This window comes from Ambystoma mexicanum, chromosome 2p, assembly GCF_040938575.1.
Source record: "Ambystoma mexicanum isolate Mex_15411 chromosome 2p, UKY_AmexF1_1, whole genome shotgun sequence".
Taxonomy (NCBI): Eukaryota; Metazoa; Chordata; class Amphibia; order Caudata; family Ambystomatidae; genus Ambystoma; species Ambystoma mexicanum.
Genome location: NC_090923.1, coordinates 717,253,733 through 717,276,698, shown reverse-complemented (window position 1 = coordinate 717,276,698; position 22,966 = coordinate 717,253,733). Strand labels below are relative to the sequence as shown.

Below are 22,966 nucleotides of genomic sequence, written 5' to 3'. Positions count from 1 at the left end.
GAGGATCTAGATCCCCAGCTGCTCTTCGTGAGAGCCCCTCCGACCCGTCTCCCTTTCGTTCCTCCTCTGCTCGTGGACTCGTGATTTATAATGCGGATTTAGAATTGCTGTGGAAGCTCTTCCAGCCTTTGCTCTCTCTTTACGGTCTCTTGCTTCCCTCGGCCACCTCTCTTAGAACGACAGGAGTTCTTTTGTTGTCACTATCACACTTTTTCCTGGTAATAGGCCGGGGGGAGCGCCTTTCTTCCATGGGTTTGTGTGAGAATTTATCCTTCTTGGTTCTCAGTCCCTCTGGACCTGTCTTAGAGGTCTGGCTCAAGTTCCTCTTGTTCTTTGCCCGAGGGGTGCATGTTGACGAGTCCATAAGGAGGGCTTTTGTTTTTGGTTCTTCCGCAGCTCTGTTTTCACGAGTCTCTGGGGTTTTTCGTTTTTGCTGGATTGGGGGCGACAGCTCTATCTCTTCCTCTTCCACCGAGTATGTGCTTAGGTCGATAAGATCAATTGAGTCTAAGTCGCTAACCGACTCCGAGTCAGGGGGATCCTCCTGATTTTGATCGGCTGGCTTTAGTTTGAACACTTTTCTATTTTGCACTGGCGGTGGGTCATTTGCCATCCTTGATTCTCTTGTATTGTTCGGTTTCAGCTTTGGTGTTTTCCTCGACTCAGTTGACATTGGTTTGGCCGCCCTCTGGGCTTTTTTTCTTCCTTGGGCCGGATAGGGAACTCCTACATGCTTAAAGATTTCAAAAGTTGACGGGATCCGGAAAGCTGCAAAATTGGATCCCTTCTCTGCAGGTTGAATCTGACCATCTTCCGGGAGGTCAAGAACTACCACACCGTTTTTCGTGCCTGCTGAGTTCTTTGTTTGCGGGTTTGTTGACACTGCCTCGATCCTAGGGGGCTGGGGGAAGATTGCATTTTCCCTTATGGCCCTCAGATCAGCTGAACTGCAGACATCCTCCGTTGTTTGGGACTCCTGATTACTTAAGGAAACCTGTTTGGGCACCATTGACGTGTCAATCAGGTCCCCGTCCGCATGTTGAGGTCTCTTATTACTCAAGGGATTTTGAAAGTCAAGCCCACAAGTCCTGTGGGCCAGCACGAAGCCCTCCAGATAGATGAGTTTAGAGTGCATCAATGCTATTAGAGTGTTTTGATCTTTAAGAGTTTCGTGGATCGATTCGTACAGCTTCCCAAACGGAGCCAATGCTATCGTGACAGTGGACAAGATCGTCATTGGGTCTAGCTTTTTCCCAGGTGTTTCTGGCATCGGTTTGGCAGTTAGTTCGCTCCTCCGTCGAGGAAGCACAGGGGAGTTCAAATGCGATGGGTTCCCGGTGCATTTATCTAAGCCGCTTCCTAACCCTGTCTCCTTGACTCCTTTAAGGGAAGGGGGGAAAGAGGCGGCGGAGGGAGGAATGATTTGAACGACGAGGCTGCCCCCTCTTCCGAGTCAGGAAGGAGCGAGGGCTTCTCCTTCCTCTCCCGCGAGCCCCTCCTATCCTTATCCTGAACTTCCTGGGGCTGCCGACCGGGGTCCTGGGTTCTAGCAGCTAAAGAGCACTCTTTTTCTCTTGGTGCAACTTCCAGAACGTCACTTATCACTGAAGGAACTCTTCTCGCATCCGGACCAGCCCGAGTGTCTCCTTCCTCGCCAAGCCCAAACTCAAGCCCTGGTAACAACTTACTGGGAAAGACATTTGCCGGCCCGGTGGGTAGCTTCGCTACCCCCGTCATGTTGATAACCTCTTCCGCCTGAGGTTTACGTTTGGGAGGTAGAATTAAATTTGAGAGATGTAGGGCCGTGTCTTCCATTATGGCCAGCAGCTCCGCGTCAGAGAATTCCTGCTGTCCCCGCCCTTCACGGCGCGAGTTTTTGCCAAAAAAGTCTTTGAGGGTAATCATTGCATTTGGGGGATTCAGATGTTGAGTTTTTTTCCCTCCTACTCCCCCTCTCTTAAATGGAACTTTTGGGCGCGCTGGTCTTTTGGGGAGCGTTTTCTTTAAATTCCCCTGTGTCTTTAGGTAAGCAGAGGGTTCCGTCCTCCTTCTATCAGATAGAGGACTCGATGGTAGGATGATCACAGGAGAAGCGATGGGCAATGGACTTGTGTTCGGCTGGAACAGCGCTACCGGGCTAAAGGAAGCTGTGGTAGCCGAGGCGCTGTGGTCCTGGGGGTTTAGAGAGTCTATTAAACTGGCCTCCCCTTGAGGCGACAATGGTCTCACCCTGTCCGCTGGCACCAAACTCTTCAGGGAGGTAGAGGGACTAAGTTCTAGAGCTACGGAGCTAGCCTCTAGCTCGATTGATGATGTGGGAGGGGAGATCTCCTCGCTGCCTGGCGGTGTTCGCAGGTCGTCCATTTCCCCCATCGTGTGTATCATTATATTCACTTGTTCCCCCCCCATAGAAGGCATATCGGGTGGGCCTGCCCCCAAGGTCCCCTTCCTCCCGTTGGCGTCCACTGGCTCTCTCTCCAAAACGAGCGGGCTTAGGTGGTTCTCTAGTCTAATGGGGGGGTTCCAACCGTGGGACTTGGCTTGTCTTGGGTGACGCTTGGGGTTCCCTGGTTCCCCCTTTTACCACATGGGGCAAAGTTTTAGGCGTGGGTGTTTCGTTAGTCATAGAGAAGTCTATAACACCCTTCCCCGAGGTGGAGGTTTCCTCCCCCCTCCCCTCAATCGTGAGGAAACTGAAGACACACTCTGAGTGTTGTGATTGAGTCTTTGCATTATTCGAAGATGTTGGTAGGGGGAGGTGATGATGTGTATCCGGCGAGAGGCCAGATTCTGTTACCTGTTCAGCTGCATCGGTAAAACTGCTATTTAGAAGCTCTGGACAACGCTGCTTCTTGCTCCGTAGATTTCTCGGCTCGGGATCATTCACCGATGGTTTCCTTTTGGCTCTCTGCACCAGCTCAGACATGGTAAGAAAAGCCCTTCCCTCGATGCGCGCTGATTGCAGACCTCTCCTTCCTCCTCCCGCCGACCGCGGACTGCTGACTGCCCTTGTCAGTCCCTTCGCGGTCCGCTTCGTGGAGGGTAGTGGTTAAGTGCCAGAGGCTCACCAGAGCACACGCCTCTCAGCACACGCCTCCAAAAGAAAGTGAGGAAATACTGCGCTCTCGAACAGCGCTCACTGCTCACACTGCTGACTGCCCTTTTCAGTCCCTTCGCGGTCCGCTTCGCGGAGGGTAGTGGTTAAGTGCCAGAGGCTCACCAGAGCACACGCCTCTCAGCACACGCCTCCAAAAGAAAGTGAGGAAATACTGCGCTCTCGAACAGCGCTCACTGCTCACACTGCTGACTGCCCTTGTCAGTCCCTTCGCGGTCCGCTTCGCGGAGGGTAGTGGTTAAGTGCCAGAGGCTCACCAGAGCACACGCCTCTCAGCACACGCCTCCAAAAGAAAGTGAGGAAATACTGCGCTCTCGAACAGCGCTCACTGCTCACACTGCTGACTGCCCTTGTCAGTCCCTTCGCCCATTCTATAGCTGAACCATTCTCAGCTAGGCCTTAAATTTCCAGAACCAACCCCAGAAATCTAAGGGGAACCAAAGAAACAGCCTGGCTGTGCTGTACTGCTTCCCTGCTGAAAAGAATTATTACCAGAACCAAAAGATCCAATCCAGTTGTGCCGTGCTGTGACCAGAGCCATTGCAGATCAAATTCAGTCCAGTTGTACCGTGCAGTGTCCAGATCGCCTTGACGCTGTGAATCCCTGACCAGAATCCCTGACCGTTCCGTTTGAAACCCATATAGTGAGTATCTATAGAAAGAACTGTCTCACTAGCCTGTGTACCTTGTTTAGTTCAATCCCAATCTTAAACCCATCCTCTCTTGTATTCAGAACTGGTAGTGTTAGGAGTATTTTTGAATGGTCAGAACTTTTCTTGCGCTAAGTTTCTCTCATTTGTTTTCTAAAATCATAAATCATTAGTGTTGTGAATAAATAAACTGAATCCCAGAAAGAAAGGGAGTATCCACCACATGAAGGGTCCCTGGCCAGGACTGTGGAGATTCATGTGTGGCATTCTCTTTTTCTATAGTCATAATCTAGTATAAGAAATCCCATTTGTCTTTTAAAAGCGCATTCCTGTTTTCCCTTTCTTGCGCCTATCTGAAAAAAACGACCTCCACTAAAATGTCTATAACTCATTCAATGTTTGTGCTAGAATTGTAGCTAACATCCACAGCTTTAGTTCGCATCTAAAACCACATTCCAAATCCATATAGTTATCCTGTAATCGCGAATGTCGCGCGCAGAAAAGTTTGCCGCAAATCTTTGTTTAGGGAATTTCAGACACGTGTAAAACAGCTTTTGATTGCTTCCAACCTCAATTTTAAGATTTCACATGGTCTCTTAGTATCAAATCATTGCGAGTGCTTGCCTGTAACTATCCACAGCGGCTCCCATAAGAATTTAAACTATTTCAGCAATTTAAACCAGAATTAGTGTTTTTGCACCATCCATTCTTCTGATAACTTTGAAACTATTTTGACAGCTTGCCAATCATTTCCGTTTTTCTCTTGTGTTGATGCGGGAAGGGGAATTGAGATATTGTTTGAATTTTGCAATTCCTGAATACCTGTTCTCTCTTCTCCCATCTCTTTACATTGCCTATTGGGGAGTTGAGGGGTGTGCAGGGGCAAATAATAACCACACTGCTATCTGTTCTGAACACACACACAAAAGTATGATTTCTGTGCTGAACTGTTTTGCTCAATATTGCTCCTTGTGCATTAAAGAGATTGCTTAGTGTTATATCACGCCATTGGGGATTATTGTATACCCATTAAACATAGTGTGATTAATTTGTAAGTACATAAATAAATATTTTAACTTTGCAAACCAGCCTGATTCCTGGTTCAGTGTGACCTGGGGGGGTTCCAAGAGAGGGGGGTGATATGAGTAGTACATCGTTCAGAATAGAAGAACTTTTAGACACAAATAAATAAGGATTTCAGTTGTGCATTACACGCTAGGTGTTGACTGAGGTGAAGTGCCGGATTGAAATCACTTACACCCAGCCGAAGAAAGAAATCTACCACCAACTCATTGCTTAGAGAAGCGACTGACCCTGAGGGAGTTGGAGGAGCAAAGAGCTCGAGTAGAAAGGTATTTACGAAGAGAGAGTTGGAGGTATTGAGGACCCAGGCTCCAGAAGGCCCCCGCATACCCTGTCAACTGCAGCCGCAGGCCGCAAACAGGCCTAAACCGGCTTTGCATCAGGGCTTTGCGCTGACGCTGGTCTGGTAAGGCCTGTGGCGCCTTCCAATGACATGTGGGCAGAGCATCAAATGCCGGGAAATCTGGGAAGCGAAGTCCCAACGCCGAACGAAGATGGCCCTCAAGTTACAATCTCCGACTAATAAGCACCCTGATAAAGAGACCCCGCAACATAACACATACAAATGGGATCAAATACACATATTATAATATTTCTCCTAAATATAGACCTAAAAGTATATATTTTTTTAAACACACTAACATTGTGACACGTTATTAATTAGCAGCACAGGGATTATATTGATAGCTCCTCCAACATGCTAATGAACAGCCCGCTTCGCGCCAGTGCGGGTCTGATGAGGCCTGTGGCGCCTGCCAATGGCATGTGGGTGGGATCTGGGAAACAAAGTCCCAATGCCGAACGAAGACAGCCCTCAAGTTACAATCTCCCACTTTGCTACGGTTACATTTTACCTGCTTAGTCTTAAGGCAAAGTATAATTGTGTTCTTATCCACGGAATCTCATACTTGACTGCCTTTGGTTGTGGTTAACTGTATTCATGCACAACCACGATAGCTCCTGGTGTCTGCCTTACTGCTCAGCTCATGTTACCTTGGCTATACTAAATGCCAAAAACTGATCACAACCCCACAGGGTTGGTTCTAAAAAAAAGAGAACAGGTTGTCACCCCAACTTTTGCCGTTTTCCCTATGGCTGTCACTCAGCAGTTTTTGCTCTTGCTTCAAGTCCACCCCTCATGTTACAGCAGTTCTGACCTCTGCTCCACTTACCTCAAAACACTTTGTGTTTTCACTCCTGTGTCTTCCCGCTTGTCACCTTCTCAACCTTGGTCGTTACCAGGGCTTTGCCTGCTATTTTTGTATTTTGGTCCCCCTGCCGTCTACTTTCCTAGCTGAGGGGGATCCAACTGAACTTCAAATTTGCTGAGCTATGTTGCAGTGAAGGCCTTATCCCAGTGTACCTTTTGCAAACTGAATCTATACCAATTGTAAGGGTGCAGAAGTACGAGTCTATGGTAGCGTGTTTGCTGACAAATATCTATATCAGAATAAAAGAAAATGCTCTTCCAAAACGTATACGAAACAGTTCCCAAGTATCAGGGAGGGCAAGTGGGAAGGAGTCGTCCCCTCTTTTCTCCAGTTCACAAATATAGTATCAAGTCTGGTTCACTATCCTTCCAGACTTGACTGTAGATCGCAAAATTCCAGAAAGTGGCTCTTCTTTTGGCAATGGGTCCTCAACCTCTTCGCTTCTTACACCTCTTTTTTCTAAGATGGGTCCCAGACCCCCTCAGGGCTGTCTTGGGATTTCCCCAACTTGTTCTGTAGCTTGTTTCTCTTTTGTGTCGGTTCCAGGCCCCTTTATATTATCTTGGGTTCTGCCTTTTTCCTTTGTGTTCTGCATTGTTTTCAGCCCAGGAGTCCATGTGGGACTCCTGGCAGTGCAGCTCTTCCTGGTTTTGGTTTGGTGTACACACCCATGGGATACCCTTATGGCACCCATGGGTGAGGGTGCAACCCTGTGCCCTAGTGTATGTTTTTGGGAACCTGTGTGTGGCCCACAGAGCAGGTTATGGGCTGGTGGCATTTGGGATACCCAGGTCCTGCCATTGGAATCAGTTGATTCCTGATAGGAAACAAGATGGCCCCTGTGGCCTCTTGCTTTCTATTGCCTATTACCTTGTTTTCCCAAAGTCCTGGGAAGCCCTGACTCTGTCCCTTCCCCCTGACTGGCTGTTGGGTGGACGTTCCATATATGATGTTGTTGTGAAGTCCAGACCAGACTGGCTGGAGCCTTCCCAGTGACTATGTCGTGGGTACACCCTGTGGGTGGGACCTCGGTGAATGGAGTGTGTGACCAATATGCACTTCTTGATGTGGATGTCTAGTTTCTGGTGTTTGACACAATGACTGAGACAGCACTGCTCGAAACTGGTATGAATGCAGTGTGTAGTGTTGAATGGCTGGGTACTTGTCCCAATACACATTCCTTGTTGCGAGTGTCTGAGAGGGAGGAGAATGGCATGAAAGCACTGTATGCCCGATTGACTGCTGAATGCTCTTCTAAGTGATTGGTTGCCTGAGTTTGACCCAGCACAATGAATGAGAGATCAACTAGTATATCTGGGGGCCTCTCACTGCTAGAATTCGTTCAGAAGCTGAAGTTGAAACTTGACGCTTGATCTCGAAGTCGAGTCTGATGAAGGTTGACTGCTGTCTCCCTTCCCCGAAAGCCGAAAGCAGTCAAGACTGATCCAAGAGAGGACCTGGTTAGGCGCCCTCTTCCCGTGCTCCGAGGGACCATCGAGCACTGCTAACCTTCGCCGAAGCGCCCGGGAAGTCAGACCCCTGACAGGCTGCCGACCGTAGACTGGGACCGCGAGGAGAACGAAGATGAGCATCGGACGTTCCGTCCACAATCGACCAGGGTTCGCAGGTTTGCTATAACCGCTGGAGGCCCATCGAAGTCGTGTTGCCCAGAAGAGGGGACCGCTTGACGCCGTGCCGCCGACGACCGGAGCCGCAACGCTCCTTTGCCTAAGACTTTTGATTCACGGACGCGCCCGTGTGCACCGCCGCACGACTTATCCCGCCGAAGACGGCCAGGCCGCCGACGCGCCGTGGAGCATCCGCCGGTGGGTTTCCCGCCACCCAAAGACCGTAGTGACGCCGGACAACTTGACGCCCTTGCTGGGCCACAGTGCTTCACAAACTCTTTGCGGTCCTGAACTATCGACTTCGAGGTGCCCCGCACGCCTCTTCCTTGCAGGACGTCTTCGCTCCATCGTCTACGAGCACCGCTGGAACCGAAGCTGCCGCCTCGACGCAGAGTTCACTTTCTTCGAGGGATCTCGATGATCCGTGGCCCCTGCTTTAAAGGGAGCCGCTCAAGGAGGATCCGTCGACGACTCATCGTCGAACTCTGCTATTCCAGGTACATTGGGGTGGTAGAAACATTGTAGAAGGAAATAAGACTTATAGAACAATATATTTACTGGGCTTGTGGTATATCTTTATTTTACAGGTTGCCCAGGTAGGGGGGGTTGGGGGGATCTCCACACACAACTGTGTCTAGTGGCCAGTATTCTGCCATTTGTACTAACTAACTGCTTTCCTCCTATGTCTATTGTTGGTTGCCTTTATTAAGTGATTTGTGTGACATTTAACCATGATGAAAGCTGATAATAAATGTGGTACCACTTAGAACTGTATACATTTGCCATTGTAGATTAACCAAGCACAAAGTGAATTATTGTGATTGTGTAAATAACTTTGAAACTTTAATTATATAAAGACTGTTTTAACTAATGCAGTGTGTAGACATTCCTTTGTCGGGGCTTGGGGACTGCACTGTACTTAAGAACCAGCCTGCATCACCTCCTAAGAAGCTAGGCCTCGATTGCTCGTCCATTGCTACCGTAAGAGTATCTTGGCTGGGGTCCTCTGTGCCTCTCCTCTACCATATAGAGAGCAGGAGTACAGACCACCCCCCCCCCCCCCTGCAGTCTTTACACAGACGCCTCTCCCGGGTTTACTTGTTGAGCCCACGCCTGTGTCACTAACCTGCCAGGCACTGGTTTTCATGTGACAGTCTTTGTTTTCCCCAGGTACCGGAACAAGGGAGATGGGGTTCTCTAGCCTCCGCCAATCGCCTGCTTCGTTCTCACCTGTCTCCACCACCCACTATGGTGAACCAAATACCTTGTTTGGCATTACCGGCTTGCTCAGGCGGCTTTGCGAAACTGCTTCTTCCTACTACAGGCTTTCACGCGGCTACGCAACGTTCTCAGGTCAGGTCCCTTCTCTGCATGTGCAGCCGGCCGTGCTGTCCGCCTCCCGGTCTTCCCTGGGGCCCCCAATTCTCCAGCCTGGTCACTTGTGAACACAGCGTGTTCTGCGAGGCTCCGTCAGCCTTTCATGTGCTATGTGGCAAACCTCCAGCCGGCTCTCGGATCCTCCAGGGAGGATCTGACAAGGTACACAGCCCTTCCTTGCTTTTTTATCGCTGGATCTGCCTCTAGTTGACTCTACCGCATACATTGGGTCCGCAGTGGGCTTTTGCCTCCTTGTCTGATCATCTTCGTGTCAGTGGGTGTATGTACTCCCTCAGGGTAAGCCTCACTCTTCCTCGTTCCAGCATGATCTGTATGAATGAAGTCCACTATTCTACAGAGATACATAGACGTGTGGGGAACCACAGGGAACTGAGTGGGGTGAGAGGAAAGAGGGGACAGAAAATGAAGGAGTGAATACCACATTCTGCCAAGGTGATAGTCACTGCTCCCATGGGGGGCTTCCTTCCCCATGAGATCCACCTGCTGAGTACCACCCGCCAGGGGGACTATCGGGTAGCCGCCTCACCTCCCTGGCCTCATTTGAAGGGGCTCACCCCATGGGAGCAGTGACAATACCTTGGGATTCGACACACAATACAGAGAGCAAAGCCATCACATGACATATTAGAGTAGAAAAGCCAAGGATAAGAAGCAAGGACTACTCACCACCATGAGGGGCCATTCCGAGGCAGAAGTGTACTGGTGCACGGGGTGCCTCATGGACACATCCACTGCGGGAAGAAAACAAAAATATATGCTTTAAATGGGAAATCTAAATCTATGAACCACTCGACCTAGAGTATATACAAAGACTTGTACAAAAGTCGCTTATCGAATAAAAGTCATAATGTTTCCCCACCTGTAAATCCTCCAGAACTCAGTCCAAAAAGAAAGGTTAACAAACATAAGGCAAAATTGGAAATTGTGTCTTGGCAATGTCAGTTTTATTACTGCATTTCTTGAAATAAGATAAAAACAATTAGAATGATCACAATTGTGTGAGCTGCAATGCCACGGCAAGAATTTTAATGTCTGAAACATGTTTTGAACAGTGTTGCAGCTCACAAAATTTAGTTCACACAATTTATGTTCAATGTATATATTATATAACGCGGGCATGTAGTTATGGTTAAGTTGCCATAGGAAGACCACTTTTTCGGCGGCTTATAACTTCGCTCCCCCTGGAACAATCCTCACCAAACTTTGCAAAAGTAGTATATGGCCCGCTCTGTATTTTTACGGTAAGTTTGGTAAGGTTTCGTGCAGGGGGGGCAAAATTATACAGTGGGTCCCAACATTTTTTTTTTTTTTTTACAATAGCTGAATGGGGAAAAACTTTGCGCATGGCTACAGGGCGAATGGCTGGACAGATTTTCACCAAATTTGCAGCAGGACCAGGGGCTTCGTTCAGAAAGCGTGCTTTTGTGTCTTTGCTGGAAATCCAACAAGTACTTTTGTTGCAAAGAACTGAAATGTACGTCTCAAAAAAATTGTGATATCTGGCTCCATTTCCCTGTTCGCTCTGAAGACAGAAGGCTCATTGGCTTGCAGTATGCCGTGATGTTGGCGAACATTTGACGCAGCCGGTGGTTGGCTGGAGGGAAGCGTGCTGTGCATCAAAGTTTTGGGAAATGCTGCCATGGTGTATCGGAGGACAGGGGGGCGTAAGGGGTTGTAAAAACATGGTTTGCCGGATCGGGTGGGTGAAAGAGGGGATGAAAAGATTGGGGGAGTGAAAAGGGGAAAAAATGTATTTGTTTAGGTTGAAGACGGTGGTGTGCGAGTGATGTACGCAAACACTGCAGCAATTCTGCCGTGCCGGAAGGGGTTGCAAAACATGGTTTGCAGGAGCGTGTGGGTGAAAGAGGGGATGAAAAGGTTGGGGAGTGAAAAGCAGAAAATATGATATATTTGTTTAGGTCAAAGAAGACTGCGGTGTGCGAGGGGTGTACGCGAGCAATGCAGCAATTTGCGGGGTGGCTCCTCCGGCGACAACCTTCTGTGGCGACTGCATGGACACTCCACTGGGAATGGGGACTGCATTGCAGAGGATGCGAAGAAATTGATAATGTGTTATGCTGTTGGCTAGGGGTGTCGGTGCTTATGTTGCCTTTGTGGGTTTCCATTGCGTTGTGGTGGTGGGTAGGGGTGTCGGTGGCAGTGGTAGGTTTGGCAAGTATGGTCCGTGGCCAAATGTTCCCATGCATGCCTCCATTGCCGTGTAGTGGTTGTGGTCAAGGGTTAGGCTTTTGGGAGCACAAGCGGAGGCCATAGGCCTCCACATGTACCCAAGAGGCTAGGGCTTGGGCACAGCCTTGCTTCAGGGCGGGCAGTAAGACATTGCCACATGGAAAGATTTTTTACCATCACAGTTTTGCGATATGGACCATTCACGCACCTGCTCACATATACTTCATTGCGAGGTAGCTGCACAGGCGACTGTCAATCTTTGGTGAGTGCAGGCAGACTCCATTAGGTATGGGGAGTGCATTGGAGACAATATGAGGATATTTCCAGTCAGTGTACTATGCTCTGTTGTGCCTGCAAAGCCCCTACTCTCTGGTGTGCAGTCTGGCGACTGGTTGGAAGTAGGTTTGAGAATGTTGCCTTGTTTGGGTCCTTTACTATACCCATACGTACCTGCAGTCAGGAAAGCTACGTGGCCACATGTTCCCATGAATGTCTCTATTGCCTTCTACTGGGTGTGTCCAAGGACTAGCCTTTTGGGTGCATGGGAGGAGGCCGTAGGATGTTGTGGGTTCCCATTGTGTTGTGGCGGTGGGTAGGGGTGTTGATGGCTGTGGTACGTTTGTCAAGTATGTTATGTACAGCCATTTTCCCATGATGACAATTGGAGGAGAACAATCAACTGGGTTGATTTCCTTGTTTTGGCACCAAATAACGAATCGTTTCCATTTGTCATAGTAACAGTGCCTTGTGTTAGGTTTTCTTGACTCTTTATCCATACATCTCTGGGGTAAATTGAGATGTCCGAACTCTATGACCTCAGGAGCTATGCTGCTAACTTCATCAAGTTGGGTTGAGGATGCACGGTTAGCCCCTCATGCTGGGAGAGTAGGTTGTACCGGCACAGGAGTTTGATGGGGTCGCACACCGCCAGTTTGTGCAGGTGTGAATACCATGGTTGTCTCGCCCACATAGGACCAACTAGGAAGAGCGTCATTGGTTCCCTGTGGATCTTGTTCACCACCTTCCTCATCAGAGGGGTTGGTGGAAAAGCGTAGGCAAACATCCTTGACCAATTCATCCATAGGGCGTTCCCCTTGGAGCCTGGCTGAGGGAACCTGGTTGCAAAGTCTGGGCATTGAGGATTTTCGCTTTTGGCAAATAGGTCTATAGTTGGAAAACCCCACAGGGGAAAGAGGTGTTCTACGACCTCTTTGTGTAGACGCCACTTATGTTTTTCTGGCAGGGGCTCTCTGCTCAGGGAGTCTGCTAGAGCGTTGAGTTCCACTGGAACATGTTGAGACACCAGGAACATCTTCGGTCTGAGTGCACATCGCTAGATTTTCTGTACAAGTCTGGATAGATTTGGAGAACGTATCCCCCCTTGTTTGTTGATATAAAACATTGCTGTGGTGCTGTCTGTTAGGATCTGCACCGACATATTGATTAAATGGGGTTCGAATGCTTGGAGGGCTTTGAACACTGATAGAAGTTCCAGCACGTTGATGTGGTTCTGAGCCGTAGAGTAAGACCACAGACCCTGAGCTGTGTGGTGCAGGTAGTATACCGCCACCATGCTAGTGAGGCATCTGTTGTGACCACTGCTTGTATCTGTGGATCGTAGAAGGGTTTCCCCTTGGTCAAATTCTATCTCGTCCACCAGCGAAGATTTTGAACTAGTGTTGACTGAACGACCACTAAATCTTCCCACTGACCGCTTGCCTGAGACCATTGTTTCGCCAACCACTCTTGTATGGGACGCAGGCGCGCTTGGGGAACCAGGTAAATGCAAGATGCCATCATGCCTATTAAACGCATTGCTTTGCGTACCCTTATCTGGCGGCCGGCCTGTTAGTGTGGTATTTAAAGTTCTTTACTCTTTCCTCTGAGGGAAAGACCAACCCTTCCTCTGTGTTTAGAATAGCTCCTAAGAACTGTTTGGAGGTGCTGGGCACCAGGCTGGATTTTTTCTCATTGATCGAGAAGCCCAATTGAAAGAGGAGGTTGATTGTTGTCTGAATGTTTTGTCTGCAAATCGGAGGCGATTGCACTGTTATGAGCCAGTCGTCCAAGTAAGGGTGCACTGGGATTGCCTCCCTGCGCAGGTGTGCTGCCTCCACCGCCAGTACGTTGGTGAATACCCTTGGAGCCGAGGCTATTCTGAAGGGCAGCACTTTGAGTTGGTAGAGCTGGTTCGCTATATTGAAATGCAAGAAACTTCTTTGCGCTGAAAACATTGGAATATGAAAATAGGCATCTTTCATATCCAATGTTGCCTTGTAATCCCCCTTTTTTAGTAGAGGGATTACCTCTTGTAGTGTAGTCATGCAGAATTTTTGTGGCTTGACATACTTGTTTGCAGGGTGCAAATCTAATACTGGGCGCGTTGTCAGATCTTTTTTGGCACAAGGAAGTAGGTTGACTAAATACCCCCGTTTACCTGGTTGACCGGGACGACTTCTATGGCGTCCTTTGCTAGCAGAACAGTGATCTTCTCGAGGAGAATCTTCTGATGTTCCAGCGAGTGTATTCTTAGTCGCGGAGGATGGTCTTGGGGGCGCCCTAGCAACTCTACAGCATCCTCCCGACACTGCGGACAGCACCCATCTGTCCGAAATGATCCCCTCCCATGCGTTGGTGAAGGTGGAAATGTGCCCCCCCTAATGGCGATGCATGGGAGGGGACCTGAAGCAGAACGTCACTGCTTGTTGGGTGGCGTACCACCTTTAGCGGTGCTGCCTCTACCCCGTGTGCTACCACTGCACTGGCCTCTGGGGTAGCCCTGTGAGGATTGGGAGTTACCCCAAGAAGTTCTCTGGTTTTGATAATTGGAACCCCTTGGGAATTTTGGCCCCGAAAACGGCGAAAATTGTTGTTACCCCTCTGTCCAGAGGGTTTGTTGGTGAGTTGGCCAAGAGATTTCAGGGTCTCTTACTCATCCTTTGCCGTTTCAAAGCTTCCTCAACTGCCTTGCCGAATAGTACTTTCGGCTCCACAGGCATAGCTATTAGGATTGCTTGGGTTTCAGGTTTGAAACCTGACTGTCTAAGCCAAGCGTAATGCTTGATAACAGTGCCCTCAGCGATTACCTCCCAGCATTATCCACTGCATCAAAGTTAGTCTTTAACATGCAGCCTGACAGAGATCTCCCTTTGGCTGCCACCCGAGCCAATTGGCTCTTTAAGGGGTCGGGTGCGGAGGAAACCAAGGCGGCCACTTCTTCCCAGTGATGGCAATTGTAGCTTGCCAAAAGGGTGGCACTACTGGCAATTCTGGTTTGATAGGCCGCAGTGGAAGCAACTTTCCTTCCCAGGCCATAGAGACGTTTGCTCTCCTTATCAGGAGATGCTTCCGAGGAAGCAAGCGGGGTGCCCGCCCTCTTCCTGGTGGTCGTCACGACCAGGAAATCAAGTTTTAATTGACACCTAATGTACAGGGGATCGGATGGAACGGCACAGAACAATTTCTCGACCCGCGGATTAACCGCTCAAGTGAGATTTGGAGTTTGCAGTGAGGGTTCAATCCTGCGCTGGATGGACTTTAGCAATGGGATAGCCCGAGTAATAGCTTTCTTATCCCCTAGAATTTCCCTCAGCGAAATCCCTGTCTTCCTGAACACCCTGTGTGTCAATGCTGAAGTGGGCAGCCGGCTTAGCCAGCACCTCATTAAGGAGGGGTTGGTTGTCTACAGGCGAATCATGCACCAGGGGGTCTATAGCAACCGGGGAGTCAATGTTGTAAGCTTCAGCTTCATCATCCTCCTCCTGGTCTTCGTCATCCCCCTAATAAGGGTCACCCGCCTCGTCCTCAATAATTTGAGGCTCTGTCTCGTCACAATAGGAATCAGGGTGGTAAGGCTCCACCACGAAGGGATCTGTGACCAAGCCCTGGAAGGGGGGAGTCTGAGTGGTGTTTCTTAGTAGGGGGTTGAGAGGACATAAGTGTTACCTTGGACCCAGAAGGGGCAGAGGTGGGAGTGGTGTGAGAATAACTACGAAAGTAGTTGGGTCATTTTCATAAATGTTAGCCATGAATGTTAACCTTGTCATGACCCTGTCAATGTCTGCTGAGATCCACTCTTTAGAGCTTGGAATAATTACTGGTTCTGGTTCCTCATCAGTGCCCATATCCTCAGCAGTAGGAGGAATGAGTTGTGTTCTAGGGGTAGGTTCCGAGACTTAGGACTTCCCTGTTACCTTTGAGGCCTTATGCTTCTCCCTATGAACATGGGGATCTAAAGATGTCTTTTTCTGTTGTTTATCCCCTTTTCCATGGCTAGAGGAGTGTTTCCCAGACTTTTTAGGGGCCTCCGAGAGGTCCGACGCATCGCATCGAGTTTCAGAGGCGGGATTCGAAGGAGGATATCGAATCTCAGGTGTACAGTCAGACGCATTGCATCTAGACTCTACAGGGTGCCAGGCGGTATCGTCATCCGACGACCAGGCCACGGGGACTGTTGATCGGGCGACACCTTGTTCAACCAAAGACGGTTGGGCATGTCATGATGTGAACGGGAACCCCAGAGGACAAAGATTCATTGGACCGCTCTCGTGGTGGGTCCGGTGCCGATCGCTAGACATGCGTGTCGAGTCACGGCCGTGGCTGATGTATTTAGTGGTGTTAGAATGTGTAGCGCTTTTGCCGCCGGGTGTAGTCCCCACAACGTGACCACCGGCTAGTCCTTCGGGGTCGGGGGCCTGCGCGCGGGTGTCCAAAGTCACCCCTTTGCCCTCACCGTCCGATTCAGCGGTGTTGCTGCCATCGCTGAATGTCCCTTCCACGTCCATGGCCTCTAGTTTCCTGGCGTAGTGGGCCCAGCGCTTAGTTGAGCGGTCCTTAAGGGTCTTCAGCTTGAAGAGCTTGCAAGCTCGACGGGTAGCCTCGGGGTGGTCTTGTGGAAGACACAGATTGCACATAAGGTGCTTATCCACCCAGGGAAACTATTACATTTAGGGCAGAATTTGAATGAAGTACTCTCCACATGGTACAATATGGCAGCAGGTGAGTATATATATGAAAGGGGGAATAGAGAGCCTATATGACAACCCCCACTCTCCTTACTGTATAGGGCCGAGGCCAGAGGCCTTCCAAGGCCCAGAATCCGTCGTGGCAGTCCTTGATAGTTGACTTCTCCGATCTTCACCATCGTCGGTCTTCGGCGTACGGTGGAAGGGGGAAAGGAGAAGTATTAACGGTAATTGAACTATACGGCTTAGCGCCGAAAGAACTCCTGATATGCGTCTGACTAGTATAGCAGAAAAAACAATCTAAGGGACCTACACGCGTGAGGGATCATGGGTACAGGGGACGTCACACTAGGGATAGTATTACTGGCACGCCCTATTTCGACGTCCATTTTCGAGTTTCTTAAACAACAACTAATACTCTGCAGCTACCACTAGATGTTGGCCTATGCACAGCATGTGATCTAAGCAGATTCCACAAGCCTCAAAGCGGCAGCGGGCGTGCCGTTATGGTTAAGTTGCTAAACTCATAGGAAGAGCACTTTTTCGGCGGCTTATAACTTTGATTGCAAAAAAAGTATATGGTTGGCTCTGAATTTATTCGGCAAGTTGGGTGAGGTTTCGTGCGGGGGGAGAAAAGTTATAGGGGGGGTCCCAACATTTTAGACTGAATGGGGAAAAACTTTGCGCACGGCTGGACGGATTTTCAACAAATTTGCGCCAGCAGCGGGGGCTTCGGCGAGAAAGCTTGCTTGTGTGTGTTTGGTGGAAATCCGACGAGTAATTTCTTTGTAAAATACTGAAATGTACGTCCCAAAAAATGTGCAAACTATGGGTCCGCTCTGCGGACCTATTTCCTTGTTCGTTCCGCAGACAGAATTGTCTTTGGATCACGGTATGGCGTGGTGTAAGAGAAGTTTGGACGCGGCCGGTGGTTGGCTGGAGGGAAGCGTGCTGTGTGTCAACTTTATTTGGGAAAGCCGTCATGGTGTAGCGGAGGACAGTGCAGCGGCGGAAGGGTGTGGAAAATGCACCGTTCGCATTGTGTTGGCGGCAATAAGGGAGGGTATGGCTGGGGGAGTGAGAAGTGGTTCATGTGACGTACGTAGGCTAGTATTATCTGTGGTGATTGGAGACAGCTGTCGTAACAGTCCCTTAGCTTCTGCCGCGACCTGTTTGCGCTGAACTCTTTTCGTGGTGAGTGGTGGCAGGTCATTTGCAGATGGGGAGAGAATTGCACATGACATAGGTTGGGTGGGAGCGCGGCAGATGGAATGCGGTAGTTGGGCACATGGAGGCATGCATGGGTGAATGAAGGTGAGATGGGTCTGTTGGAGGATTACACTATAGGGTGCATGTCCGAAACCCGTAGGCTGTAGGGAATGCCCTGCGGAGCGTAGGGCTGCAACACACACTGCATGAAGGCATTTTTGCCTCTGCATCCGGTACAGGGGGTGCTTGCATAGTGTGGTGTGTGCAGATTGGTTGCAGTAGCTTTAGTTCTGCAAACTGAAAGTCGGTAGGTTGGCAGTGACACTACTTTGTGAATGGGAGTGGGTACACCTATAGTATGTGAATGAAAGTTTATAGGGGTGCAGGAGAGTGTTCTCTTTCCACATTGTGTGAACTGTTGCAATTATTTGCTGCATAGCTACATGGTGGTGCACAGGTTGGGTAGCACTGCTGGTGGCAGTGGTGTGGAGGTCAATGGTTTAAGTTGGTGAAATGGTGAAAGGCATGGTGGTATTATGTTGCTGTAGGTGTGTGCAAGGCCTGTGCTGTGTGCAGAATGGTTGAAGTAGGCCGAATTCTGTGAAAATGTTGTGGGTAGTGACAATACTTTGTGAATGGCTGTGGGTGGAGGATGTGGTATGTTTGTGCATTCTAGTAACTGCGACCTGTGTTTGTGATTGGGTGTTTCATGGTGTGGGGGAGTTGGGGTGAAGTGCTGCTTCCTACGTGTTGCACATTTGTGCAAAATGCTAGCTGCCCACATGGCCATTATGTTAACTATTGCCATTTGTTGCTGCGTAGCGCAATGGCGGTGTACAGGTTGGGTAGGAGTGTTGGTGGCAGTGGGGTGTATGTGGATTGTCGCAGTTGCTGATATTGACACATGCATGGTGGCATTACGTTGCCATGAGTGTGTTCAAGGCCTAGACTATTGGATGCATGGCCGAAGGCTGCAGGCCATGCATTCAAGAGCCTAGGCCTTGAGGACACGCACAACAAATGCAGTAATGCATTTTTCAATGTGCATGAGTTAGAGGGTGGTGACATGTAAGGAATGGGTGTGGAGCACATTTAAGCCGTTATAGGCCACTGTTGCAAATGGATTGTGGGTAGGTTGACAGTGGCACAATACTTTGTGCATGGCAGTGGGTACGCCCACAGTATGTGATTGAAAGTGCACAGGGATGCAGAAGAGTGTCTTGTTTGTACATTATGGTAACTGTTGCAATTGTTACTGCATAGCTTCATGGCGGTGCCCTGTGGTTAGAGATGCTGCAGTGTAAAGTAACGGTGTATGGGCACTGGGTGCAATGCTTGTATACTGCCAGTATGTTGCAGGGTATGGTTGAAGAGCAGCTTATATGTGCTTGGATAGTGTGCTGTGTGCACAAGGCTTGCAGTATGGGCAATGTTGTAAACATGTTGAATTTACGTTGCCAGTGAAACAATCCTTTCTGAGTGAAAGTGGGTAATACAATAGTATGTGAATGAAAGGGCATAGGGGTGCTGGAGGCAGTGTAATGCTTATACATTGTGGTAACAGATGTATGCAATGATGTGCATGTCCATTGCCGTGTCGAGGTTGGTTAGGAGTGCTGGTGTCAGTGGTGCAAATGTGCATAGTGGTAGTTTGTGATATGATATGTATTGTTGAATTACGGTGGGGGGAATGTGGGCAAGGAGCAGACCCACTGGAGCAATGCAGGTTTTGCAGGGTATGAGGCACATGGTGGTGATTTTTGGAGAATGCGTGTGGAGCACACTGTCGACGTGCTACAGCAGCACAAATGAGTTGCAAAGCGTGTACTGTGCATTCTATGGTTGTGGTGATAGTTGGAACATGCTACAGTATTTGGTGTGCGGCAGGAGATGGTGCAGTGAGAATTTGGGTAGTGTGGCCACAGGGTGCAGTGCGTACCTAATGCAAGTATGGAAGTGGGTATGGTTGAATGGCAGCTTATATGTGGTTGGTTACTCTGCTGTGTGCAGATTTATTGAAGTAGGCTCATTGTGCAGGTGGTGTGCATTGGTCGGCAGTGACACCACAGTGATGCATGGTAGTGCGTAGGGGTGGTCCAGGCTGTGCTATGTTTGTGGCTTCTGCTAAGTGACATGTTCGTGAATGGCCGTTTTATGGTTTGGGGAGATGGGTAGAACTGCCGCTACATATGTAACATTGTTTGCTTGGATGTACAGTGTTGTGGTGGGTGTGGAAAGGGTTGCAATGTTGTGTGCATAGCCAAAGGTGTGTTAGGATGTTTGTGGATGCTGCAATAGTGCATTCTTTAGCATAAGTTTCTGGTGGAGGGGCTTTGCAATCAAACGGAATGTGACCAGAGAGTGTTTAACGATAAATAAGGAGTGGTGTATGTAAATGACAGTGTGCAATGCAGAGGTTTTGTATGTGATTGGTGCATGCGTGTTTTGAAATGTGACCGCACCCAATTGGGTGAGTGCTGCATAAAGTAAACGTGCAAAGTGAAGAAGTATTGTCAGAGTTTTACCGGCTGTGGGCCTCACTGTAGATGGGAAAGCACACAAGCACATCCTCCCATTATGAGCAGGGTGGAAAAGGAATTGTGGGAAATAGGCAATTAGGAGTTTAGGGCATGGTTCATAGGAAGGGGCGGTAACATTTCATCACAATACTGTGTCGTGAGGGTGATTGAAATGGAGAGACGCACAGTGCTCATCGTCGGTGATACCTTTATGCACCATCCATTCTGAACAGGTGTTGCGTGCAAAGAGGCGTTGCTGGTAATTTCGGGTTGGAAGGAGTGGACGCTTTCTGGGCCTGTCAGGGTGACCGTTTCGGCAGGTTGATTCGCCTTTGAAGATATGTGGCATCCATCACGAACGTGGACTGTGTCGTGGTGCACTATGGAAGTGGACATTTGGGTTTCATGTCGTGTGGCCGATTAATCTGTCTCCTGAAGAGGTTGCTGACCGCAGTGAAGCGTATTTTTCCTACTGCCAAGGTGGTTTTTTCATGCATAACACCAATAGCAGCGTTGGTCCATGACGGTGTAATTTGTCCACAGCCTGCGGTCGGAAGGTGTGTTAAACAGGTTTATTCGTCAGTTTATGCAGACTGCTGGCATGTTCTCCACCCGCTATGAGATCATGAGGTTGCAAAATATGCAGTGGTTCCGTAGAAATGGCATTTATTTGAGTGCCATTGGCAATGCAGTTTTCTTTTACACTGTGCAAGAAACATTGAACAGAATGTTGTAAAAATGTGAGGACAGGCAACCAGAAACGCATATAAAGAGAAAATACATTAAAAAAATTGCTTGCACACATGTGTAAAAGAAAGCCACACACTTTATACATATACGCTAGAAGACTGAATCCCGCGCCCAGTTTCATATTGTTTACTGCCCCCCATGCACCAACCTTCACTATTACGAAAAGGTAGTGGATTACGAGGTACTTTCAGGCTTGCACGTGCCACATCCTGGGTGGCTATGTGGATGTATGCGGATGGAGAAATCCTGCATATTTTCATTGAACTTTGTAGTGGACGTGCTTTGGAATGGCACATTTGTACTGCAAATGTGTAACGGTACATTTAAAGTGTTCAACAGTGACAGTGTTCGATGATGGCGGCTTTAATGAGATTGGTGGATGTGTGTGTGCCTTTTACCAGTAACCCAATGAAGTAGAGCTGCAGAGAAGATCGTGCAAAAGGAAGGAGGACTGTTCCAGTTGTACAGGGGTGCAGCCATGCGCTTCTTTGGGAAGCGCACATGCCAAAATCTGCCCTTTAAACCACCTTTCCAATTGCCATGGCAGTGGGGGGATTAGCCAATCAGGTACTGTGGGTGTGGTTAACAGGAAGGGGAGGTGGTTGCACAATATACTCTGCGTACTGAGTGTGGCTGACATGGCGAAATGTATTGTGTTGACTGTAGGTGATCCCTTTGTAATAGATCTGCACAACTATGCGCTGCAAAGAAACTTTGACTGCAATTTTGGTTTGAAGGGAGTGGACGCATTGTGGAACGCTGTGTATTAGTGCCATTTGTTTGATATGCATGCACTTTGCAAAGAACTTGCCACGTTTCAAGTAGTAGATGTTATCGTAATTCATGACGGCAGCATGCATATGGGTTACCTGCCTTGCTTACATTTGTCCCGTAGACTGAGGAGGTTGCTGGATGTCGTGAGGACGCTTTTTCCCACCGCAAAGGTGCTTTTCTCATCTATAATACTGCGAAGGTTATGGCCTACTGCTCATGGATGTTGTTCTGAGCCAGACGAAGAAAGGTGTCTCCAAAACAGAAGCATGTACACTTTTTTGTCCGCTCGTGGAATGTTCTTCTGCAACAATGACCCTATTACTTGTGGAAATGCAGAGTTTTTCCAAGACAATGGCATTTTGTTGTCATCCATTGGCAAGTTTTGTTTGCTCGTCTACAGGATGCGGTGAAGAGTTTACTGAACTAATGTGCATAAAAGGAAACACAAAAGCTACTAAAAATAGATTAAAAAAAAAAGGTTTTTGTAGAAGGACCTACACCAACAAAAAAAAGAAACAGACTCTTAAGAGTCGCCCCTTTCTACGAACTCCCGCTGCCTTGGTTGCAAGTTATTCCAGTACGTCTGCACCCAGCACGAAAGTCATATGCAGGGATTTTGCATGCGGCGGCCACGAAAATGGAACTGTGGGGATTGTCCAATGAGTTGCTTAGAGTGCGGCAATAGGAAGAGGGACTCCTGCTGCACTGGGGACCGGCCCTCGACGTACTTTGGGACCCGCATGTGCCACATTCGACGCTCCTCGCCATGCTGACCTACTGAAATGGGACTGTAGCGATTGTCCTATCATGTGCTGCTCAGGTTGTGCGTCAGAGGAAAGTGCGCCAATAGGAAGAAGGACTCCTCCTGCTTTACTGGGGTACTTGGAAAAAGTCACGTGCCACAATCTGCGTTTGTGGGCATGCGTGCCAATAGAAATGGGACTATGGCCTTTGGCCAATCAGGTGGTCTGGGTGTGCATCACGGGAAAGGGAGGCATTCACTTTTCCATAACTTTGTGTACTGCGGCTGGCAAACATGGCAAAACGCAGTTTTCATCGTGGGTGATTACTTTGTGGAATATCTGTGCGTGTATGCCCTCCAAGAAGACTGATCTAGCAATTTAGGTTTGGAGGGAGTGGACGTTTTGTGGAGTGGTATGGAATCGTGCTGTTTCAGCGGACTGCTTCTAGAATGTGGCCTCTTCAGCAACTGTACATGTTGTGATTGTGCACTCTGGAGGCTTTTTTTTGGGGTTTACATGCCTTGTTCCCGTGTGTTCAGTCAGAGGATTTTGATGAAAGCAGTGCAGTGCATTTTTCCTACTGCCAAGGTGCTTTTCTCATGTATACTGCTGAGTATCGCGTGGCATTAATCCAATGCTTCATGTGGCCAGCCAGAGGTTGGAAAGGGTCTCATCAACAGAAGCATGTGTGACTTCTTGAGTGCTGCTGGGATGTTCTCCTGTGAGAATGAG

At 48.9% G+C, this 22,966-nt stretch overlaps 1 protein-coding gene across 3 annotated transcripts in view; it reads right to left on the bottom strand.

Moving 5' to 3' along the window:
• LOC138566710 (transmembrane protein 87A-like) overlaps nt 1–22,966 on the bottom strand; it is a 1,181,601-nt gene that overhangs the window by 665,670 nt on the left and 492,965 nt on the right. For all 3 annotated transcript variants that reach the window (XM_069644306.1, XM_069644305.1, XM_069644304.1), the window contains one exon: nt 9,752–9,816. In XM_069644306.1, coding sequence (XP_069500407.1) covers nt 9,752–9,816 — 65 coding nt within the window. The remainder of the gene's footprint in view (nt 1–9,751; nt 9,817–22,966) is intronic.